Source organism: Penicillium malachiteum, assembly GCF_028827825.1.
Source record: "Penicillium malachiteum strain IBT 17515 chromosome Unknown utg000005l:1.0-9002435.0:326005.0-9005861.0, whole genome shotgun sequence".
NCBI lineage: Eukaryota > Fungi > Ascomycota > Eurotiomycetes > Eurotiales > Aspergillaceae > Penicillium > Penicillium malachiteum.
Window position 1 is genome coordinate 8309580 of NW_026643099.1, and position 18623 is coordinate 8328202.

At 46.9% G+C, this 18623-nt stretch overlaps 9 protein-coding genes across 9 annotated transcripts; 3 read left to right on the plus strand and 6 right to left on the minus strand.

Annotated features, from left to right (window-relative positions):
* Positions 1-438, plus strand: N7483_013095 (uncharacterized protein; the record flags this gene model as incomplete). The annotated part of the gene is made up of 1 exon (XM_057096522.1): positions 1-438. One exon carries the CDS (start codon positions 1-3, stop codon positions 436-438), a length of 438 nt encoding a protein of 145 aa, XP_056942493.1.
* Positions 439-3145: 2707 nt separating this feature from the next.
* Positions 3146-4848, minus strand: N7483_013096 (NTF2 and RRM domain protein; the record flags this gene model as incomplete). The annotated part of the gene is given in 4 exon segments (XM_057096523.1): positions 3146-3433; positions 3498-4049; positions 4063-4464; positions 4531-4848. The coding sequence occupies 4 exon segments, from the start codon at positions 4846-4848 to the stop codon at positions 3146-3148; spliced, it is 1560 nt and encodes a 519-aa protein (XP_056942494.1).
* Positions 4849-6088: 1240 nt separating this feature from the next.
* Positions 6089-6561, minus strand: N7483_013097 (uncharacterized protein; the record flags this gene model as incomplete). Its single annotated transcript, XM_057096524.1, has 2 exons — positions 6089-6406; positions 6511-6561. The coding sequence occupies 2 exons, from the start codon at positions 6559-6561 to the stop codon at positions 6089-6091; spliced, it is 369 nt and encodes a 122-aa protein (XP_056942495.1).
* A 1113-nt stretch (positions 6562-7674) lies between these two features.
* N7483_013098 (uncharacterized protein) lies at positions 7675-9458 on the plus strand (the record flags this gene model as incomplete). Its single annotated transcript, XM_057096525.1, has 4 exons — positions 7675-7737; positions 7824-7854; positions 7914-8055; positions 8177-9458. 4 exons carry the CDS (start codon positions 7675-7677, stop codon positions 9456-9458), a joined length of 1518 nt encoding a protein of 505 aa, XP_056942496.1.
* A 32-nt stretch (positions 9459-9490) lies between these two features.
* N7483_013099 (PMF1/NNF1 family protein) lies at positions 9491-10225 on the minus strand (the record flags this gene model as incomplete). The annotated part of the gene is made up of 3 exons (XM_057096526.1): positions 9491-9726; positions 9773-9786; positions 9846-10225. 3 exons carry the CDS (start codon positions 10223-10225, stop codon positions 9491-9493), a joined length of 630 nt encoding a protein of 209 aa, XP_056942497.1.
* A 404-nt stretch (positions 10226-10629) lies between these two features.
* On the minus strand, positions 10630-12067 carry N7483_013100 (putative cAMP receptor-like protein; the record flags this gene model as incomplete). The annotated part of the gene is made up of 4 exons (XM_057096527.1): positions 10630-10845; positions 10918-11475; positions 11536-11737; positions 11814-12067. The coding sequence occupies 4 exons, from the start codon at positions 12065-12067 to the stop codon at positions 10630-10632; spliced, it is 1230 nt and encodes a 409-aa protein (XP_056942498.1).
* Positions 12068-13437: 1370 nt separating this feature from the next.
* On the minus strand, positions 13438-14569 carry N7483_013101 (cyclin-dependent serine/threonine-protein kinase phoA; the record flags this gene model as incomplete). Its single annotated transcript, XM_057096528.1, has 3 exons — positions 13438-14346; positions 14451-14474; positions 14525-14569. 3 exons carry the CDS (start codon positions 14567-14569, stop codon positions 13438-13440), a joined length of 978 nt encoding a protein of 325 aa, XP_056942499.1.
* Positions 14570-14924: 355 nt separating this feature from the next.
* On the minus strand, positions 14925-16067 carry N7483_013102 (putative SIR2 family histone deacetylase; the record flags this gene model as incomplete). The annotated part of the gene is made up of 1 exon (XM_057096529.1): positions 14925-16067. The coding sequence occupies one exon, from the start codon at positions 16065-16067 to the stop codon at positions 14925-14927; it is 1143 nt and encodes a 380-aa protein (XP_056942500.1).
* A 770-nt stretch (positions 16068-16837) lies between these two features.
* N7483_013103 (cation diffusion facilitator family transporter) lies at positions 16838-18242 on the plus strand (the record flags this gene model as incomplete). The annotated part of the gene is made up of 2 exons (XM_057096530.1): positions 16838-17564; positions 17626-18242. 2 exons carry the CDS (start codon positions 16838-16840, stop codon positions 18240-18242), a joined length of 1344 nt encoding a protein of 447 aa, XP_056942501.1.
* Positions 18243-18623: the final 381 nt, after the last annotated feature.

Below are 18623 nucleotides of genomic sequence, written 5' to 3' on the forward strand. Positions count from 1 at the left end.
ATGAATTCCAATGAGCAGGTCATTTTTGTCGCGCGGGCAAGCACTGCCCCAAACGTTGAGGAAAAGATTCAGTGGCTCCTTGAGAGACTGGAATTCGTCCAAGACGAGTACAGACTCGGAGAAGCATGCGGTGAATATGCTGAAGACCCACAGCGGTTTGCATTTGTCCATCCATCGAATCGAGCGCTCCCTCGAGAGGGTGCTACGATAGGCTTCCTCCGCGGCATACTCAAAAACTTGAAGACCCATCCTCCAGAGATATTACTCGTTGTGTCGTGGTGGTATGGTCTAACCACCAACCCCTTTGACTTTGATTATATCTTCTCGGCTTTATGTCCCGGTGTGCGTGCCAGTGTTGTGCTTCGCATCTATGCAGAAGACCCACGGCGCTTCTTTGAAGTCAATGCAGGAAAAGTCTGTGAGTTACTCCGGGGATAAATACTCCAAGAAGATATACCAGCTATGGCGCAGGAATTTTATGCCAGATTTTTGGGGTGTGATGTCTCCAAAAACACCATATCTGTTGATCTCATGTAGCTGACAGGTTCACTATCTTAGGGGCAGTTGAGGCCAAAGCCTAAAAGGCTTAAGAGAATAGGTATACTAGTATTTACTTTCAGCTATCTCTTACTTTAGACTCAGATATCTCCCTCTTTGGCTATCTCTTACTAGTACTGTAGCCTGGTATAAAGTACCGAGACTTTACTTAGAAATTCGAAAGAGAGTATCGATTTTCATTTCAGAAGAACTCCACCTACAGAGATCGAAACAACCTCCGCCTACTCAAATTCTCAGGCACAAAACCTTTGAGCATGCATCCGGGTTGGTACAACAAATTCGTCTTCGACTGTGAGGAAGAAGGTTGCAGCGAGAAGTTCAAAACGTCAGGTGCACGACACTCACATTAATATCAAGCGACACCCCCAACAATATGGAAGAGAAGAAGCAAAAAAGGTTCAATGTCGCTTCTGCCATAAGTTTCTCGCGGCCCATGGTGGTCTTACCCGCCATGAGGCAAAATGCCCACAAAATCCAAACCGAGAAGACAACAGGCAAGTCCCCCTAGTATGACAAAGGAATCAGATCACCAACCTTGGAACTTATCAGATCCTATAATAACCTTCAGGAGGAGAACATCCAGAACCTCCCCCGAATTAAGATAGATCAACCAGTGATTTATCGGGGCGAGAGGCCGTGCAGATTCCCAGGTTGTTTCAACACGCGAAGATTTGCAACACCCTCAAAGCTGAGGACACACTACCATGGGGTACATGACTTGGAGTATAAAAAAATACTCAACAACAATAAGTCAATTTGGCGACTGCGATAGGATTGAAATAGCTTACCAGGACCTGTCAGAAAAACCAAGGGATGAACTTGAGGAGCCGGAGAGGCCCACAACCTTGGAATGTGGTAGCCAATTTATTTTCCAAGGTTTCAACATGTATTTTTATTTGTATATAATTTACTCTCTATAGCTCTACCAGTGCATGCTCTATGTTTGGAATGCCTTACCACTTAGCCACAAGAGCAAATTTGATGCTATAGATCAGCCAACTACCATCTATTAAGATAGGGACATCTGGGTATTTTAGACCTCCAGAATTTTCCTACTAGTACTTGCCCAGGTGGGTTGCAGTGGTGTTTTGGATTTCCTCACCATCTGGTAGAATACTCAGACCTCCGGAGAGCACTCTACTTTATATTTACCAAGAGACTAGATTGTTCTTTTGTTTATTCTATATAAACCTGAATACATTTCCCTTAATTTAGCTATCTCTTACTTCAAGTTCTACTTGAGATATCTGAAAAGTAGTAGTTGCCTATATCCAACTATATGTATAGCAGCTAGCCTTTCCTTCCAGGTACCTAATCATATAGGTAACCGAGTAGGTAACCATGTAGGTACTTACATACAAAGAGGTACTTATGTATATATAGGTCATCACTGGCAGTCACCTGTAGACGCTACTAACTGACCTGTACTTAAGTACTACCCGTGGACCTAGCTAAGCGCTCGAGTGATGGGGGTATACTACCTTTCCTAAATTCGCTGTTACAGCAGGACTTGTATAATACTACACGGAGTACCCCTTGGGCCTTGGCCATAGGAATAAATTTGATATTATAGCCCCAACCATCCATCCTCTATAAGAGAGCGCCTGGGCAGCACTATATGGGGTAAATTATCATCAAATTTGACCTTATGGCCAAGTGGTAAGGCGCATCAGGGCAGCTATTTATTTATTTATTATTTATTTTGCAACGCCTAGTATTAGCCACTTCAAGTTCCAAGGTTGGCAACAGAAGCAAATTTGATCATGTTATAGCCCCGCCGACCATCTCCGGTGAACAAAGAAACCCTAGAAAGTACGGAGTCTAAGGGTCAAGGGGTGTCAACTGGAATATAGTTTTTTTAGAGCTGCTCTAACTTGGAGCGGCATCCCAGCTAAACCAAAAAAACTATATACTACTTGCAAGTACGATCTTGCGTTGCATAATGCATAATGCATTGCATCTGAAATCGATATCAGACCTATTTTCCGTCTCAAATGTTGCAAGGATTCGGTTCCTTGGCCCACCATAATCGTTGAGTCACAAAGCAAAGTGATAGAAAAAGATACAGTTAATATCCCAGCAAGGGAAAGGAAAGGAAAGAAGGTAAATAAAAGAGACAGAATGGGACCAGATGGTGAACACCCAAAGCCCTTGAGCTTGCTATGCTAGAAAAAATATGCGAAATAGCTCCTGTGAGACACAAGATTAAAACACACAAGAGACCAGATGAAAAAAGACAACCTTGACAGGTAGGAGAAATATAGGGCAATAGAAGAATCGTGAACTTAAGCAAACACGACGACCAGGCCAGTGAACCAATAAATAAAGAAAAGGGAAAAAAAGAGCCAAAATAAAACCACAAAGTGCCCGGAGAGGCGAAGAAAAGAGAAAAGCAACTTTTCCAACCAGCCCGGACCTAACCGCTAATATGCACTGTGACAGGAAAGAAAGAGGGGTTTAGGGGACGTCACATAACACATGTCATAAGGAAACGAGTCACTCCAAAAAGCAAAAAGATAAAGAGGAAATCAAAACCGGAGTAATACAAATCCTGAAGAAATCATCCACTTGAACAGGATGGGAACATTTAAGCAGCCTGGGCCTGGCTGCGGCCCTTGGAGGCAACATTGCCGCCACGACCACGGGGAGCAAAGCCACCGCGGCCTTCACGCTGGAAGCCACCACGACCCTGGCTGCCGGTACGGTCTCCACGACCACGAGAACCACCACGGCCAGGGAAACCATTGCTGCCGTAGGCATTGCCACGAGGGCGGCGCTCCTCAACAAGGATCTGCTCACCGCTAACCTGGTGAGGGTTGGCGGCAACAGCAGCAGCGTAACCGGAAGGCTCAGCGAACTCAACGAAAGCGCAGTTCTAGAAGAGAAAAGTCAAATTAGCTATTATCATGGAGCATATACTGGTAGAGAGTGAGACAAACCTTGGGACGGCTAATATCGAAGTACTTCAACTTGCCAAAGCGAGACAGAGTCTGCTTGAGCTGGGCGGGGTCAACCTTCTCAGTGACGTTCTTGATGTAACCCAAGACAGTCTGCTCTTCACCAGAACGGGACTGAGTCTTCTTGTGGTCAGCACCGGCGGTTTGCCAGCCGGCACTGTCGTTGGAGGAAGCATCCTGAGAGCGAGTCTCAGCAGCAGGAGCAGGAGTGGGAGCAGCAGCAACTGGAGCAGTAGCAGTAGCAGCAGGGGCAGCAGGAGCAGGAGCAGCCTTGGGAGTAGCAGCGGGAATAGCGGGAACAACGGGAGCAGCGGCAGCGGCAGCAGCAGCGGCGGCCGCCTTGTTAGCAGAAGCAATGGTAGCCCAAGTCTTGGGAATGGCAGGAGTAGGAGCGGTCTCCTTCTCAACAGGGGCTTCCTTCTGCTCGGGAACAGGGGCGGGCTCGGGAGTGGCGGGCTTCTCGGTGTCCACGACCTCAGCCTCAACAGCGGGGACGGGGGCCTCGGCTTCCTCCTCAACGGGAGCTCCGTTAACCTGGGGGGGTGACCTCCTCAGGCTTCTGCTCCTCCTCCTCCTCAACAGCACCGTTGGTCTCGTCCTCGAGCTTCTCATCAACCTTGGCGACGGCAACCTCATCGGCGACCTCAACCTCAACAGCGGGGGTGGGCTCGGGATCCTGAGGGGCCTCAACGACGGGCTCAGCAACTTCCTCAACGAACTCCTCCTCCTCATCAACCAGGTATCGGAAAATGTCGTTGAGCACGTAGTATCCATTGGGTTGCTCAGCGAGCACGAAGGTCTGAACGAACTTGCGGGAGGGCTCGGACTTGTTGGAGATCTCACCAATGACCGAGACCAGGATGTTATCGAAGGAGGCCTGGGAGTCGACGTTCAGGACGCGCACCTTACACTCCTGGAAGTCAAGCTGCTTAATCTTCTCATTGATAGCCTAAACGGATTAAACGGTCAATATAAGACGGACGAAACGGGTATGATGAGATGATTAGTGTCTTACCTTGGAGCCGATAGCAACAGGAACGGACTCAGCCTCAGTGCCGAAAACAAGCTGAGATCGCCGAGAGTAGAACAGAGGAAGCTTATCAGGGTTACGGCTCATAGTGGTGTAGTACTGCTCAACAAAGAACCAGCCCACTTCATCCTTGGTGATTTCATTCTTCTGTTCGGTGGGAGTGGCGGTAGTAGGAGTGGAAGACTGGGCAGGCTGGAAGTTGGCAGCAGTGTTCATGCCAGCATGGGCGGGGTTGAAAGAGGCCGGGTATCCATGCTGAGCAGGGTAGTTGCCGTTGATTGGAGCCTGGGACATATCGGCCATGGTGGTCGGAGGGGTTGGGAGTTCGGACGTTTGGGACGGTAGAAATGAGATTGAAAATTAAATACGTAACCGTCAAAGGTCGTAATACGAATCGATCAAGCCGAGGAAACACGAGAATAGACTTCTATACCGAATCAAGCTGGTGAGAAGATCTAAAAAAGAAACCTTTTTTTTTCTTGCCGCTCGCTTGACTGGATATCTGGTCAATTTTGATATCTCCCACAATGCTCCGGTTGTTGGGACAGTGACTCACAAATGCGAAAAAAGGACCAAGCACCAATGCAATCAATTGAAAAGAGAAGGTAATGAAAGGAAGAAAGGAACCAAAGGAAAAAATGGAGGAAAGAAAAATGGAGAGCTCTTGATGAGATGCGGAGGAGTGTTTCGGGGAAGTATAGCTGTGATGGCAATTCACGGGGAAAGAATCTGCGAAGGGTGCACACGGGAGGGATGACCGAGTGAAACTAGGATAAGGTAGGACAAGAAGGAATATTTGAAGGGGATGAAAGAGAATAAGGTGTTTTTTGGGGGGGGAAACAAAATGAAATGAGATGAACCTCTTGAGGGGTGAAATTCGCCTTCGAAGAAAAAGCGACTTCCTTCGACTTGCGACTCCGTGCGGGTTTCGGTGGGCTTGGCACACCTTCACCGCCCGGCAAAATTCACCTTGTGATAGATGAGGCGATAGAAAGTAAAGGATAGAGAACTGAAGAGAGAAGAGAGAAAAGTAACATTTGGAACGATGAAAGGAAATATTAGGCGGATAGATGATGATACCCAGTTCAGTCAGCATATGAACTGGTGCTCCTACGAAGTTACCTTGGTAGGCGCGCGCCAGTATATCTCAGGAAATCATGGTCATTTGTCAACTATCCAATACATAGTTTGATTCCATGATCAAGATGATGATGTATACACAAAATGAGAGAGAAGGTTGACATCAGACAGAACTAAAGTAGCATGAAAGAATAGAATCAAGTCAAAAGCATCAAGTGAATATCATTAAAGCAGAAACGATCACAAACGCCACAAGAACCAAGAGAAGGGGTGGGGGTATGAAGAAGACATCAAAATAAAGAATAAAAAAAAAAGAGTTAACAAGAACAGATATTGGCGACAAAATTCAAATGCTGGTTCAAATGACGGACGTAGATCCTGTGCAAGATCGAAGGACGAGAATGATACTGTCCACCAAGATATGATTCAGGAGGAATCAATCACCTCGTTGTCGTATGATTCTTTAAGCAGTAGTGGCAGCAGCAGCAGCCTTCTCATCCAGAGGCTTGCGCATCACAGCGTCTTGACCAGTCATTCGTCGTCCCAAGGCGCGCTCCACCTTAGCGCCCAAAGCCAGCTTGTTGAGGTTATCGGTCTTCTCGGCAGTGGGTACAAAGCGCTGCTTCTGCAGGGGCTTGTTCTCCAAGCGCTCTAGGCCATCTCCAAGGTGGGTGATATCGATGATTCTGGGGTCTTCGCTGGGCAGGCTTCCGATTGTACGTTCGGAGGCAGCCAGAGAGGGGCTGCCGCTAACGGTGGAGAAACGTTTGGAGTTGCGGTTCTGAAACAAGCGTGTTAGAGGCATCTTGCGCTTGCTAAAAAAACCACATGGGCGACGGGGATCTAATATGGCAAATGTATGATGTCAAGGGGCCAAATGCTTACCGAGTTAGCCATGATGGGTCGCTCGGAGTCTAGGGAGGTCTGACGAGCCATTTCGTAGATAGTGAAGGGGGGGATTTTCTGAAAGTGGTTTCTGGAGACGATGATCTTCGTTGAGTATGTACAACGGTAACAGGGAAAAATGCTAGAATAAAAAAAAAATATTAGATGAGCGATTCTTGTAAGTGTGCCCAGGTGATGGGGTATTCTCGTGTTCTTCTTAAACTGGGGCCACAAGGGCGTAATGGAGCAGACATACCAACGGGGGCCAATTCTCCGTCAGATTTGGGGGTTGGGAGTGGAATGGGGTCACGATTTAGAGGAAGAGAAAAAAGCAAAGTGCAAAAGCATACGAAGGGCGGGACTGAAACCGCCTTATGCAGCCACGGTAGAACCCAGTTTCTTCTTGCTAAAACTGACTCAGGAGGCGCCAAACGGTTCGAGTGGGTCACCGTCCGACAGTGGGGTATCAAGAAAAAGGGAGAGAGAAGGATCGACCAGGATTTTCAGGTTCGAGATTCTAGGGAGAAGAAGAGATTCAGGGGGGGAAGTAAATGGAGTAGTTAATTGCTAGTTTAAAGTATGATCAAGGGAGAATACCTATGGACTCGGTTATACGGAGGAATACTAGTCACATTAACACTGAAGAATTAGTATGTATGAAATATTCAAAAGGTTCTACATTATATTCCGAGAATCTGCAACTTTTTACAGTTAAATACTAAACTAAAATACAAAGATTAAAAAGACTAAACAGCCTCTAGTGCCACTTTGCCACGTGCGGATCAGCCAGGATGATGATTTCAAGTTTGTACGAAGTACGAATTATTACTATATATGGGATAAGAGCTATATAAAGTTGAAAGTATTAATAGACATAAGAATCTAGATTTGCAAATGAGCTCAACTTCGTGTGTATCCAGATGTCTTGTATAGTACTCAGTATCACTTAACCTCGGATATTCATAGACATCTCCAGGGCTGGAGTACTTTACTGCAGAATAAGTGCCCAGGATGTGTATTGTAGTATTATAGTATTGTGTACTCCGTAAAGGAGAAGGCTTGGCACTGATCTCCACTTCCGAACATTTGAACTTTGAACATTTGATCAACTCAAACTTCAGTTGAAACAATTTCGTCTAACTTTTCATTCAATACGTCAACATAATGGGAAAACCAAAGGCTTTACTAAAGGATTTCAAGCCTAAGAAAAAGGCTGCGAAACAACAGGTATTAAAAAATCCATTCAAAACCCCTTCTCCCCCGGAGTCCAAGCCCCCCCCCCCAAAGACTAACCCAATACGATTGATACATAGCTGCCGGTTACAGCCGATGAATTTCTTGCTGGTAGGGATCGACCAAATCAGCTGATTCTAGATGGGCGTTCGGGCTAATTGATTCCATAGCGGGTGTGGAATTGGAGGAGGCCGGAGAGAAATGGCGCGCTGGTGATGCCGCCAAATCCTTGCGCTTTTTTATGCGGGCTATTACCAACTACGATGAGGGTCTACAGAAACATCCCACCGCTTTTGATCTGGCCTACAATAAGTATGTATTACGCATATTACAGTTGACATTTACAAATTGGATTCAATGCTGTGTCATACTTTTGGATTTTTGAAGATTTATTATCATTCATCTGAGTTCCAGGCTAATTCTATCGCTATAGAGCGCGAGTGCAATATGAAATCACTCAACATCCAAAGCTAGCGGCACAATTGCCTTCGCCCCAGGCTGAGATCCTCCAGCAGGCACTACAGTCGCACCGCGATGCCCTGCACATGGACCAGGATAATCCAGATGTCCTCTTTAACAGTGGGCAAGTGCTCAACAGTCTAGCAGAGTCTATGTCGGACTCTAAACACCCCGCAGAGGAACAGCTTATCCAGGCTACCACCTACCTGCAAGAGGCAATTGAGCTTTTCCAGCGGTGTTTGATGCTGCAAGAAATGAAGTACACCGAGATGCAGGAGCAGATTGATGAGATGCAATCTATGGCTCTTGAGAACCAAGCTCCAGAGTCTGCACACCCTCCACCCCAGTCCCAGCCAGAGCCTTCAGCCGACCAGACAGACTCTAACGATGAGCCACAAGAGCAGTGGGCTGCAATCGTCGAGCCGGTCACCAAAAACACTCTGGTCGATACAGCCATCGCTCAACTTGAGACACTGACTAGCCTGTGCAATCAGTTGACATACAACCCGAACGCCGGCGGCGTAGGCTGGGTGCAGGAGTATTCCTCAAATTTGCTGGACTCTCGTCTCCCAGCCTATGTGGAAGGTTCAGATAGACAATACGAGGCAGGATTGGCCCGAGCCAAGTTCGTGTGTGCGCTGCACGACCTGCTTTACCGTGGCGGACATACCGATATCCAAAGCTACCGACAGGAAGTTGCACATTCATTTAGTCCGGACTTGGATGTTTCGAATGATCCAGAAGGATTATGCAACAAGGCCGAGGCACTGACAGCGCTGAACGGAGCACTTGCGGATCTACCTCCATATGATGACCCCGAAGCACTCAAGGAATCTTTGGGTATCCGATGGACATCACTTTCGACTGCTTTAGATTCTCTGACTGCCGCATCTAAATTGCCCAGCGCTGAGAATCTCCCCAAGATCCACATCGCTCGTGGAGATACTGAGATGCACCGCTGGCGACTGGGAACAGAGCCTTGGAACCACGCTGTGGCACAGCAGAACGGAGCTATGCTCTTGCGCAATGCACAAACATATTACCGAGGAGCAGCCGCTCTGGCTCGCCGAGATGGAGCGGTTGACGAAGAGCGGGATGGCACATACAAAGAAGCCATTGCGGCTGCACTGGAAGGCCAGAGGGCCAAACTGGATCAGCTCAAGACAAGAGGTACTGAGCCATTGATCGCTGTGGCCCGGGATATGGTGGAAGATGCGCTGGTCGACGGAACAGTTTTGAGCACCGTAATTCAATAAACTCCAAAAGAAGTGATGAATCAATGAGAATTTTAGACGTTCGATCCTCGGTTGACTTCCTCGTCCATTTGTATAGCATCCTGACGAAGATGATGCTCTTTGCTGAACTGAGACGCAGCTGTCGCAGCACCCTCGATATCTGTAACAACCGATTCAAGATGAGACAACAGTTTCTCAATCTGCAATCGCTGGGCCTGCACAGTTTGCGCCAGCTCTGAGTTCTGAGCGTTTGTAGCTTCGATTGTATTATTCAGCGTAGATTGCGCATCTTGAAGATAGGGGGGTCAAATGCGCTTTATAGAGTTCTTCTGCACCGAGTACATGCGGCCTATTCAAATCAGTCAGTCAGTAATCATTAAGATCCCTGGTATATGAATCAAAACATACGCATTTCCCGATTGACCCTCATTTCCATTCTTCTCCTCATCCTCTTTCCTAGCTCTTGCCTCTGTAACCAACCGATCAAGCTCATTAAGGTGCTGAACAGCTTCTCTTTCATCAATAATCTCCTCAAACTCCGCCTTGGCACTCTCCTCTAATTTCCCATTCAACTGCCTCCAAACACTTTCCAAGCTGGCTGGAACATGTCGCGCGGGCGTGGGGAAACAGCTCGCAAAGTTGGAATATGAGTTCGCGCGAAGAGTGCGTGCTAGTGCTTGATCGAATACTTGGATCAGACGCGATGCGCGAAGACCGGGGGTTTGCGATTCGGAAGCTGGTGGGGCTGACGATGATGTCGTAGGGATCTGCTGTTGGGACTCGGCCATGGTGAGGCTGATAGGTGGGAGACGTTGGAGTCTGCTTCAGTATCTGGTGGAATTGTGTGGGATGTGGTTTGAGGAGACTTGAGGAATTTAGTAGGCATCGAACGATCGGTCATTTCTGGTCTACCGCGACGCGACATGTCACGTGTGATCCACTGAGAAGTATACAATTTAGCATTCCAACGAACCTCGGATTCAATATATGAATGTATTTTTCTTATGAATATTTGAGATAAATTTTTGATTTCTTTTAGCGATCACTATTGAGAAGTACCGAAAAGATTTACTCGTAGCGGGGCGCATCTGTATTTGGAACCACTCGGTTCATTATCAGACTCATACTCCTAGTAGTATGAATGAGAATTGATAAAAGATCAAAATTCCAAAAGAGAGAAATAAGCATAGCTTCAACTATTTGCACGGTTAAAAAGCCTGCGCCATTCTGATATACGGTATCTCAACTTAGCTTCAAGTGTCTTAAAAGCCGGCCACGAGATTGATACATAGATCAAACTGTTCCAGAATCCCTGCAATGGAAGAACAAAACTAGAAGCATAATTAAGACCAAAAGAGAATGCATCAGGCCGAACAAGAGCACATACTCTATTGGCCGTGGAAGGAACCTGTTCCTTGTTAACATTTTGAGCTCATCAACTCCAGAGACAACATTGAAGTAAAAAGGGATTCGGACTGACCCAAGTGACCAACAAAGCAACGAAGAATAACATTGCATACTTAGTATACACCCACTTTGCAGGGTTACTCTCCGTCAGAAATCTTCTTTGAATATATGATTCGCTTCCTTCAGAGCGTACTGTTCTCATAGGCTTCTCTATTTGAGAAGGACCCGCCTCGAGTCGTGAACTAGAACCTTGCGCATACTCCGAAGCTTCAGGAGGAGACTGAGTCGTTACCATAGATTCAAGATGACAAGCCTCAATGGTGACGGAGTATGGAATCCAAAACGAGGCCCCTGAGCCGCTGTTTCGCTTGGAACTATGAGGTGACCTTGCCTGGGAGACTGGCGAAGAGCAAGCAATCTCACGAGTGACCTGAATACCTGCCAAAGATCTAGTTGAAATTGAATTCCTGGACTCAATTCCTCCGATTATTTGTCGTTGACGACGTTTCTGATAAATGACTGATCCGGCGCGGAGGTAGATGGCGAACGTTAACGCGATTACGAAACATACGGGGCCATAGAACGTAGCAATTCGGAGATAATCCCACTGTAAGGAAACCCAGCACCAGAGCTATTGAGTAGATTAGCAAGCTGATAGGAATACTCGAAGAGGACCAGGGAATGAACTTACTATGGCGGAGCCATATACTCGACCACGCTCATCTGTCTGAATAAAAAAGTAGACAAAGGCAGGAATAAAAGGCAACCCATAGCAGCATATTAAGTGCTTCCACTCCAACCGGCGTAGTTGGTCGGAACTGTACTTGTGGAAAAAATTTAGGTAGACATTACAAGCCATTGCGAATGTCCACAGCGCATCCGCCGGCATAAAACTGCTCATTAAATCAACCTACAACTCTTCTTTGTCTTTTATAGGACAAAATCTGAAGCAAATACTCATAACTGAACCAAGAAAGCTTGGAATTGACATAGAGATCCTCCAACTCCAGCATGGATCCCACTTGTGAGATCAGCGTTGCGATATTTGCCATAACATTGCCCCAAGAGGCGTAGAAAACTAAGCGATTGATTGATTTTCGGAACGAAGGTGATCTTAAGAAAGTAATGACGATCATGGAAGTACCGATTAGAGATATGGTGGAGCATATACGTTCAGTGATTGATAAAGCGGACAGTTGTTGTACAGATGCTGACTGAGGCATGGTCTTGGCCTGGCGCTGTATTGATGAGTTTAGCAATGCATGGACGGATCTCAGATCGATTTCGCGGATATCATACGTTCAAATTTTAATGGTTTGATCAAGTTCTTGATTGCGTATGTATTCTCTGGTGACTCAATGAAGCCGAAAAAGTCGGGGACCAGTCCGATTCACATACTGGCGTGTCAACTATGATACTTGAGCTTCACAGCAGGGAGTTTCCTGGCAATGGTAAAAATGATGATTTCCCTGAAGAAGATCGCTGGCATGTAATGTCTGATGATTATTTCCGAGTCTAACCCTCTGCCAGTAACAGAGATGAGAATATTTATAGATATTATGGACCATGATAACGGACCAGAACCTGTATAGATGCGATTGATAATATCTCAAAGATCGAGGAGACTATTACAGTCATCAAAACACAGTACCAATCATAGCTGGTAACGACGCGAGCTTTATATAAAATTTGGTGCAAAAGTTTTGATCTCGCAGAATCTTCATTCATTGATATCGCTTAAAGGCAGTCAAATTCGTGGTTAGGAATACAAGAAACCGCATCGGGGATATCTAGGAAAACTCTCTACTCAGATGACCTTTCAGGTCGATGAAGCTTGAAAGGACGAGACACAGAGCAGTATCATCGAGTCCAGGGTAACACATTGGTGAAATTTGAGAGAACGGCCCATGACGAAGTTCCGAGGTCTCTTGTGTTCCCTGATCATTGATAGTAGGAGGCCAAATCCAAACATTTGAATCTAGGACTATTATGAAAGGAAGTGTAGAGCTGGGCTACAAGATCTCTGCATTATGACCTTGGGGAGCGACTTCTCCTGTTGACGCCTCATAATAGAATCCGATTGTGGGTGGCTTGGTGAGACTGAATGGTCGCGATGCAGCGCCAGACCACTTTTGTGGGCGTACAGACAGCCCTGGAGCCTGAGATGATCATATCTCAAGAAACGACAGGGATTCAATCCCACCTAGAAAAGATGGATTCTCCTCTCAGATGAAAGGTAAGCTAAGTTACATCCTATGAGTTCACACTTCAGCCTAAACAGACTAAGCTAAATAAAAATCAATCGATTTCAAGGGAATAGTTATAGCAAATAAATGAAAGATTTACACGTTTCAGATGGCTGGGAAAATTCATATATAAGAAGCATATGCAACTCCAAAAAGATCCTTCACTCCTTGGCTTTCGTATTGTAGACTGAATCACGAAAAATGAACTTAAAAGACAAAGAAAATAGGAAGTCCAAAAAAGATATAAGAAAATAAATAAAGCCCATCACTGGGAATAACGCCGAATCCTCCATTGCTGATCGTCTAAGTCGCGCTCATCATCTCGTTATCGGCCTCATTTAAAGCCTCTAATAGGCGGACTGAGGTGGAACCATACCCCCATATCCGCCCATCTGCTGTTGTTGCTGCTGTTTCTGCTGCAACTGAGCCTGAACCTGAGGCAGATCGTGGAACCATGGGTGCTGCAGGGCATCACTGGCACTGATACGCATCTCCGGGCGTAGCTGAAGCATCCGATTCAACAGATCCAGACCAAGTTGGTCGATCTGAGGGAGAATCAAGCTCAGGTCTTGGGTCGCATAGACATGGAAGGTTGGCTTGTATTCGGGCAGCTGGGAAATACCAGGCCACGACCGTTCAGACGGTGTTCCCATCAATCGGAAAATCTTCAGCAACTGATCCTCATTGGTTGTGCCTGGGAAAAGCGGACGACCCGTGTACATCTCTGCCATGATACAGCCGGCGGACCAGATATCGATGCTAGTGTTGTAAGTGCGACTGCCGAGGAGGACATCGGGGGCTCGGTACCACAGGGTGACGACTTCGTTGGAGAATGTGTTAACTGGGATACCGAATGCTCTCGCCAAACCGAAATCTCCCAACTTCAGCTGACCCTTCTTGTTGATCAACAGGTTCTGGGGCTTCAAATCGCGGTGGAGAACTCGGTTCTCGTGGCAAAAAGCGATTCCTTTCAGAAGCTGGTGCATGAAGGATTTGATGGTGGCGGGGTCAAGTTGTCCGCGATCGCCTCGAGTGTCCATGTATCTCTTGAGATCCCGGTCCATGAATTCGAACACCAGCATGAGCTTATTCTCTGTGTGAATAACATCGTAGAGCGATACGATACTCTCATGTTTCAGTTCCTTCATCAACGAGATCTCACGGATGGCGGTGGATGGGGTACCCTCCTCAGAGTCTAGGTGGATTTCCTTCAACGCAACCATCTCGCCGGTTTGGCGATTACGTCCTTTGAAGACCTGCGATCATCCTATATCAGTCATGGAGCGGATAGAGGGGCCATATTTGATTTCTCGGTATCTCTCGGGTATCTCTCGGCGAAGAAGGGGGTTTCAAAACGTACGGTAGCATAAGTGCCTTCACCTAGCTATAAGATGTCAGTTGGGTTGGCGATTTCACATGGGACAGAGAAATTACCTTTTCCAGCTGCTGGAAAGAGCTGGGCTGCTGGGATTTATCCATAGCTGAATATTTTGAAGGAACCAAGGTCACAGGTTTGGGGAAGAGAAAAGAACCAGGCGAGACAAGTGTAGTCTTTAAAGGGCGGGCTGCAGAATCCCTGAGTCGCTCCATGCTGTGATGGGAAGGGACCCCGCGTGGTGGGCCGGGAGTCAAACCGCCACGGCTTATGTACTCATTGAACTCATTGAACGGGTGGGATATAATTTGACATTAACATTCTATGTAGATATGTGATTCAATTCTATTTATAATTATAATTAATTTATATCATTTTTTTCTATCCTGCAATAGTAATGCATATGATTTTACTATGCCACTACCTATACCAGATATCTGCCAGTTGGCTGCCTATACTTTACTTAGTATTATACGGCAGTTCCGACACTACGGCTGGCAGAATTGACTGTGTAGGATGACTGCACCGAACATGGGATGTTGGAGTATTATCGGCATCACCAAAAAGAACGGCCTCATTTCGAACCCCACCCACATTGATAATCCCAATGGGCATGCCTCGTTTATGCGCCCGTTCCACTAACCGCCATGCTGAGTACGTCGCCAAGCTGCTTCCAAGAATAAGTAAGCGCCCGGCATCATCAATGGCTTCTTCAGCAGCAATCTTCACGACTGGGTCGATATTCTCGCCAAACATTATTACTGCAGGTTTTAAGATCCCCGCATTGGAGGTTGACATCCATGCACCGTCGGGCTCCACCTCTACACGGGCCTTTGTACCATCTTGTAAGGTAGGAGGACTCTCCAAGCATGTCGAACACGAAGGATATCGGAATGTAGAATAGGGTGCTTCTGCAAGATCAACATCTCCATCAGGGTTCAACTTGAAGCCCTTTCGTCGCTGCTCTTCAGGGTTATTAGTGTCGAGTGCACCCTGCTCCACCATGCGAGCAAGGAATTCGGCCCATGCGGGATTTAGCCTCTCAAGGGATGACTGAAACTCGGCTCGTGGGAATTGATTGCGACAGCTTGTACAGACTACTGATCGTAGATATCCATGTAATTCCAGAGTAGAAAGATCTGGATGGGCGAATGAATGGAAGGAATCGACATTCTGTGTTATCACAGAACTGATATAACCCTTGGCAGCGAGATCTCGAATAGCCAGATGAGTTGAATTGGGACTCGCTTTCACAAGGCCTGGCCATCCGACGAAGCTCCGGGCCCAATACCGTTTGCGCGACTCATGCTGGGATATAAATTCATGGAAGTATATTGGTCGGTAGGATTTATTTCGTCGGTAGGTTCCTTGGTCTCCTCGGTAATCTGACAGACCTGATGCCACTGAGATCCCAGCTCCCGTGAGCAACACAGTCTGGGAGTGTCCTCCTACATCTATTCCTCGTAGGTGGAAAGATGGTGGTGCAGATAAGAAGCTAGTCACGGCATGGATCGCTCCGGACACTGTTCTAGCTGACGGAGGAACTATTAGAGCTGGTGGTAGTGGACCCGTGAAGGGGATCCGAATTGCAGGTGTCGTCATCAAGGACACATTCTCAAAATTTCGGAGTCCAGAGGTTCTTGGCGGATAGTACTAATGTAAGTAGTACTACGGAGTATAGTATGTATGGATAGGTTGAAGATGGATCCGGATACACGTTATTGTAGACCTGCAGAGACCCAGAAGAGCTCCGGGATTGCGTAAGGGTTCTTGGCTGTGGGTCACGGCTACTAGAACATCATGTCAAAGCCGATTTAATCGGATGGGAAAATGTCAAGTCCGGAAGATCCTTGATAAGAACAGAAATACAAAAGAAATATAATAGACTTAAAAAAATCAATCATAATTGAGAAGTTCTGGAGTAATTCCGTGACTCACATCCCGTGATCTCTATACAGAACGAATAGATAGAAGGATAATGGTCATCAATCCCACATATCGTATGATCCGATCCGTAAATAGGATTAGAAAGGAGGGATTAATTCGCTATAATTATGATCATAGAGGGTTTAGATTTTTCAAATTTCAGTATATCACTCAATATAGAAAGGGGTTTTCTATGAGCATCAACATCTTCATACCTAGATCTGTACCGGATTACATGATCTCCGCCGGAAGTTGAAGGTGGGATTTTCAGTAGCCTTCACCTCTTCTTCCTCGAATTGAACTCGGCGACACACTTCTTTTCGGGTGTTTCGTTCTTTTTCTTCCTTCCAATCACCAGAGGCTTGCATTTATGATCCGGCAATGAGCACCCACCTCGAAAGAACACCCTGTCCCTTTTGTCCGTGCTCGCGTGCCTCATAATAGTAATGCCGCTGACGCAGCCCATGCGCTGCAGGCTTCGGCCCTCTCTCCGCTCCTTATTCACGACTCCACGTACCCAACGCCGGGCATTTACATCCCTGCCACCCCTCCTCAACTCCCTCAAACCTCCTCCACCACATGATAGACCACGTTCTGTTTTAAAGCCACTCCCCATGACGCAGACCAGAGGCCATACTGGCCATAGCCACGGCCACGGACATCACCACCATCACGACAATGTTTATCTGACCTCGACAAACAAGAACGATGCTGGTGTTCGCATTACTCGACTTGGCTTGCTCGCCAACCTTGCAATGGCCATTGGCAAGTTTATCGGTGGCTATGTCTTCCACTCTCAAGCTCTGATCGCCGATGCCTACCATGCCCTGACCGACTTGGTCTCCGATTTCTTGACCCTGGGTACGGTCGCATGGTCCACAAAACCCCCCAGTGAACACTTCCCGCATGGATATGGAAAGATTGAAAGCATTGGTGCCCTGGGTGTAAGTGGGCTGCTGCTGTGTGGTGGTGTGTTCATGGGCCTCAATGCAGGACAGGTCTTGCTGGCTCAATGTTACCCTGAACTGGCAGAGACACTCGCCCATTCTGGAATCTTGGGACATGGTCATGGTCACTCTCACAGCCATGGACTTGATGTGATGGGTCCCAGCATTCACGCAGCCTGGATTGCGGGTGGGTCGATCATTGTCAAGGAGTGGCTCTACCGTGCAAGTAAGTACCATCTGTGTTCTCAGGGTCAATGGCAAATCACTAACATCAATTCTTTTTCCAGCCATGAAGGTAGCCGAGGAGCGCAAGTCCTCTGTACTCGCTTCTAACGCGATTCATCACCGAGTCGATTCTCTCACGAGTATTGTTGCCCTTTCCACAATTGGTGGAAGTTATATGTTTCAAGACGCTACCTGGCTGGACCCGGTGGGTGGTCTTTTGATTTCCCTCATGGTCATCAAGGCTGGCTGGGGCAACACACTCACCTCACTCTGGGAGCTTGCGGATACAACCGTGGATGAAGAAATCAAGACCTCGGTCCAAACAGCAGCCTCGAAAGCGCTGAAGGAGATTGAAGATGGAGAGCAAGTGATCGTTCGTGACGTTCAAGGCATGAAGTCTGGTCCAAACTACCTGATGGATGTTGAGCTTGCTGTTCCTGGAGCTTGGTCTGTGACTCGGTCCCGGGCAGTGGAAGAGGCTGTACGCAAGACTATTGGATCGGGGGTTCACGGTGTGAAGCGAGTTAAGGTTCGCTTCATTCCTGTGGAAGAGAAGGAACTTACTTTCTCGGAGGAGTTCGTTTCTCAGGATGCTCAAGCCAGTCTTGAACCAGAGCATGACCATGACCACAACCATTCATCTCACGGCGCTGATCAGAACTCACACAAGCAAAAGTAAATGAAGATGGAGAAATAAAAAAAAAGATCCCAAATGCAAAGAAAACAGGGACAAAGACTTTTCAGCCGCATGCCGTTTGGAGCGTTCGAATGGCAGACATTACGCGGCTTTGATACCCCCACCGCGAGAACGATTTTGATAAAGATCTGTATCTAGGTATAGATGTCAGATATAACATAAATAAAAACCAGAATAGAATGATTTGATTATACCAGAACTTCCTGCCCGTGTAGCATCGAGCATTTGAAATTGGGAAAGGTATGTCCTTAGCACGCGAGTGCTTGGCCCGGTGTGTTAACATTCTCTCAGACAGGGATGTTCACATACTTAAGTACAGGGCTCACTCAGTAGCATCTACAGGTGACTGATGACCTAAACCTC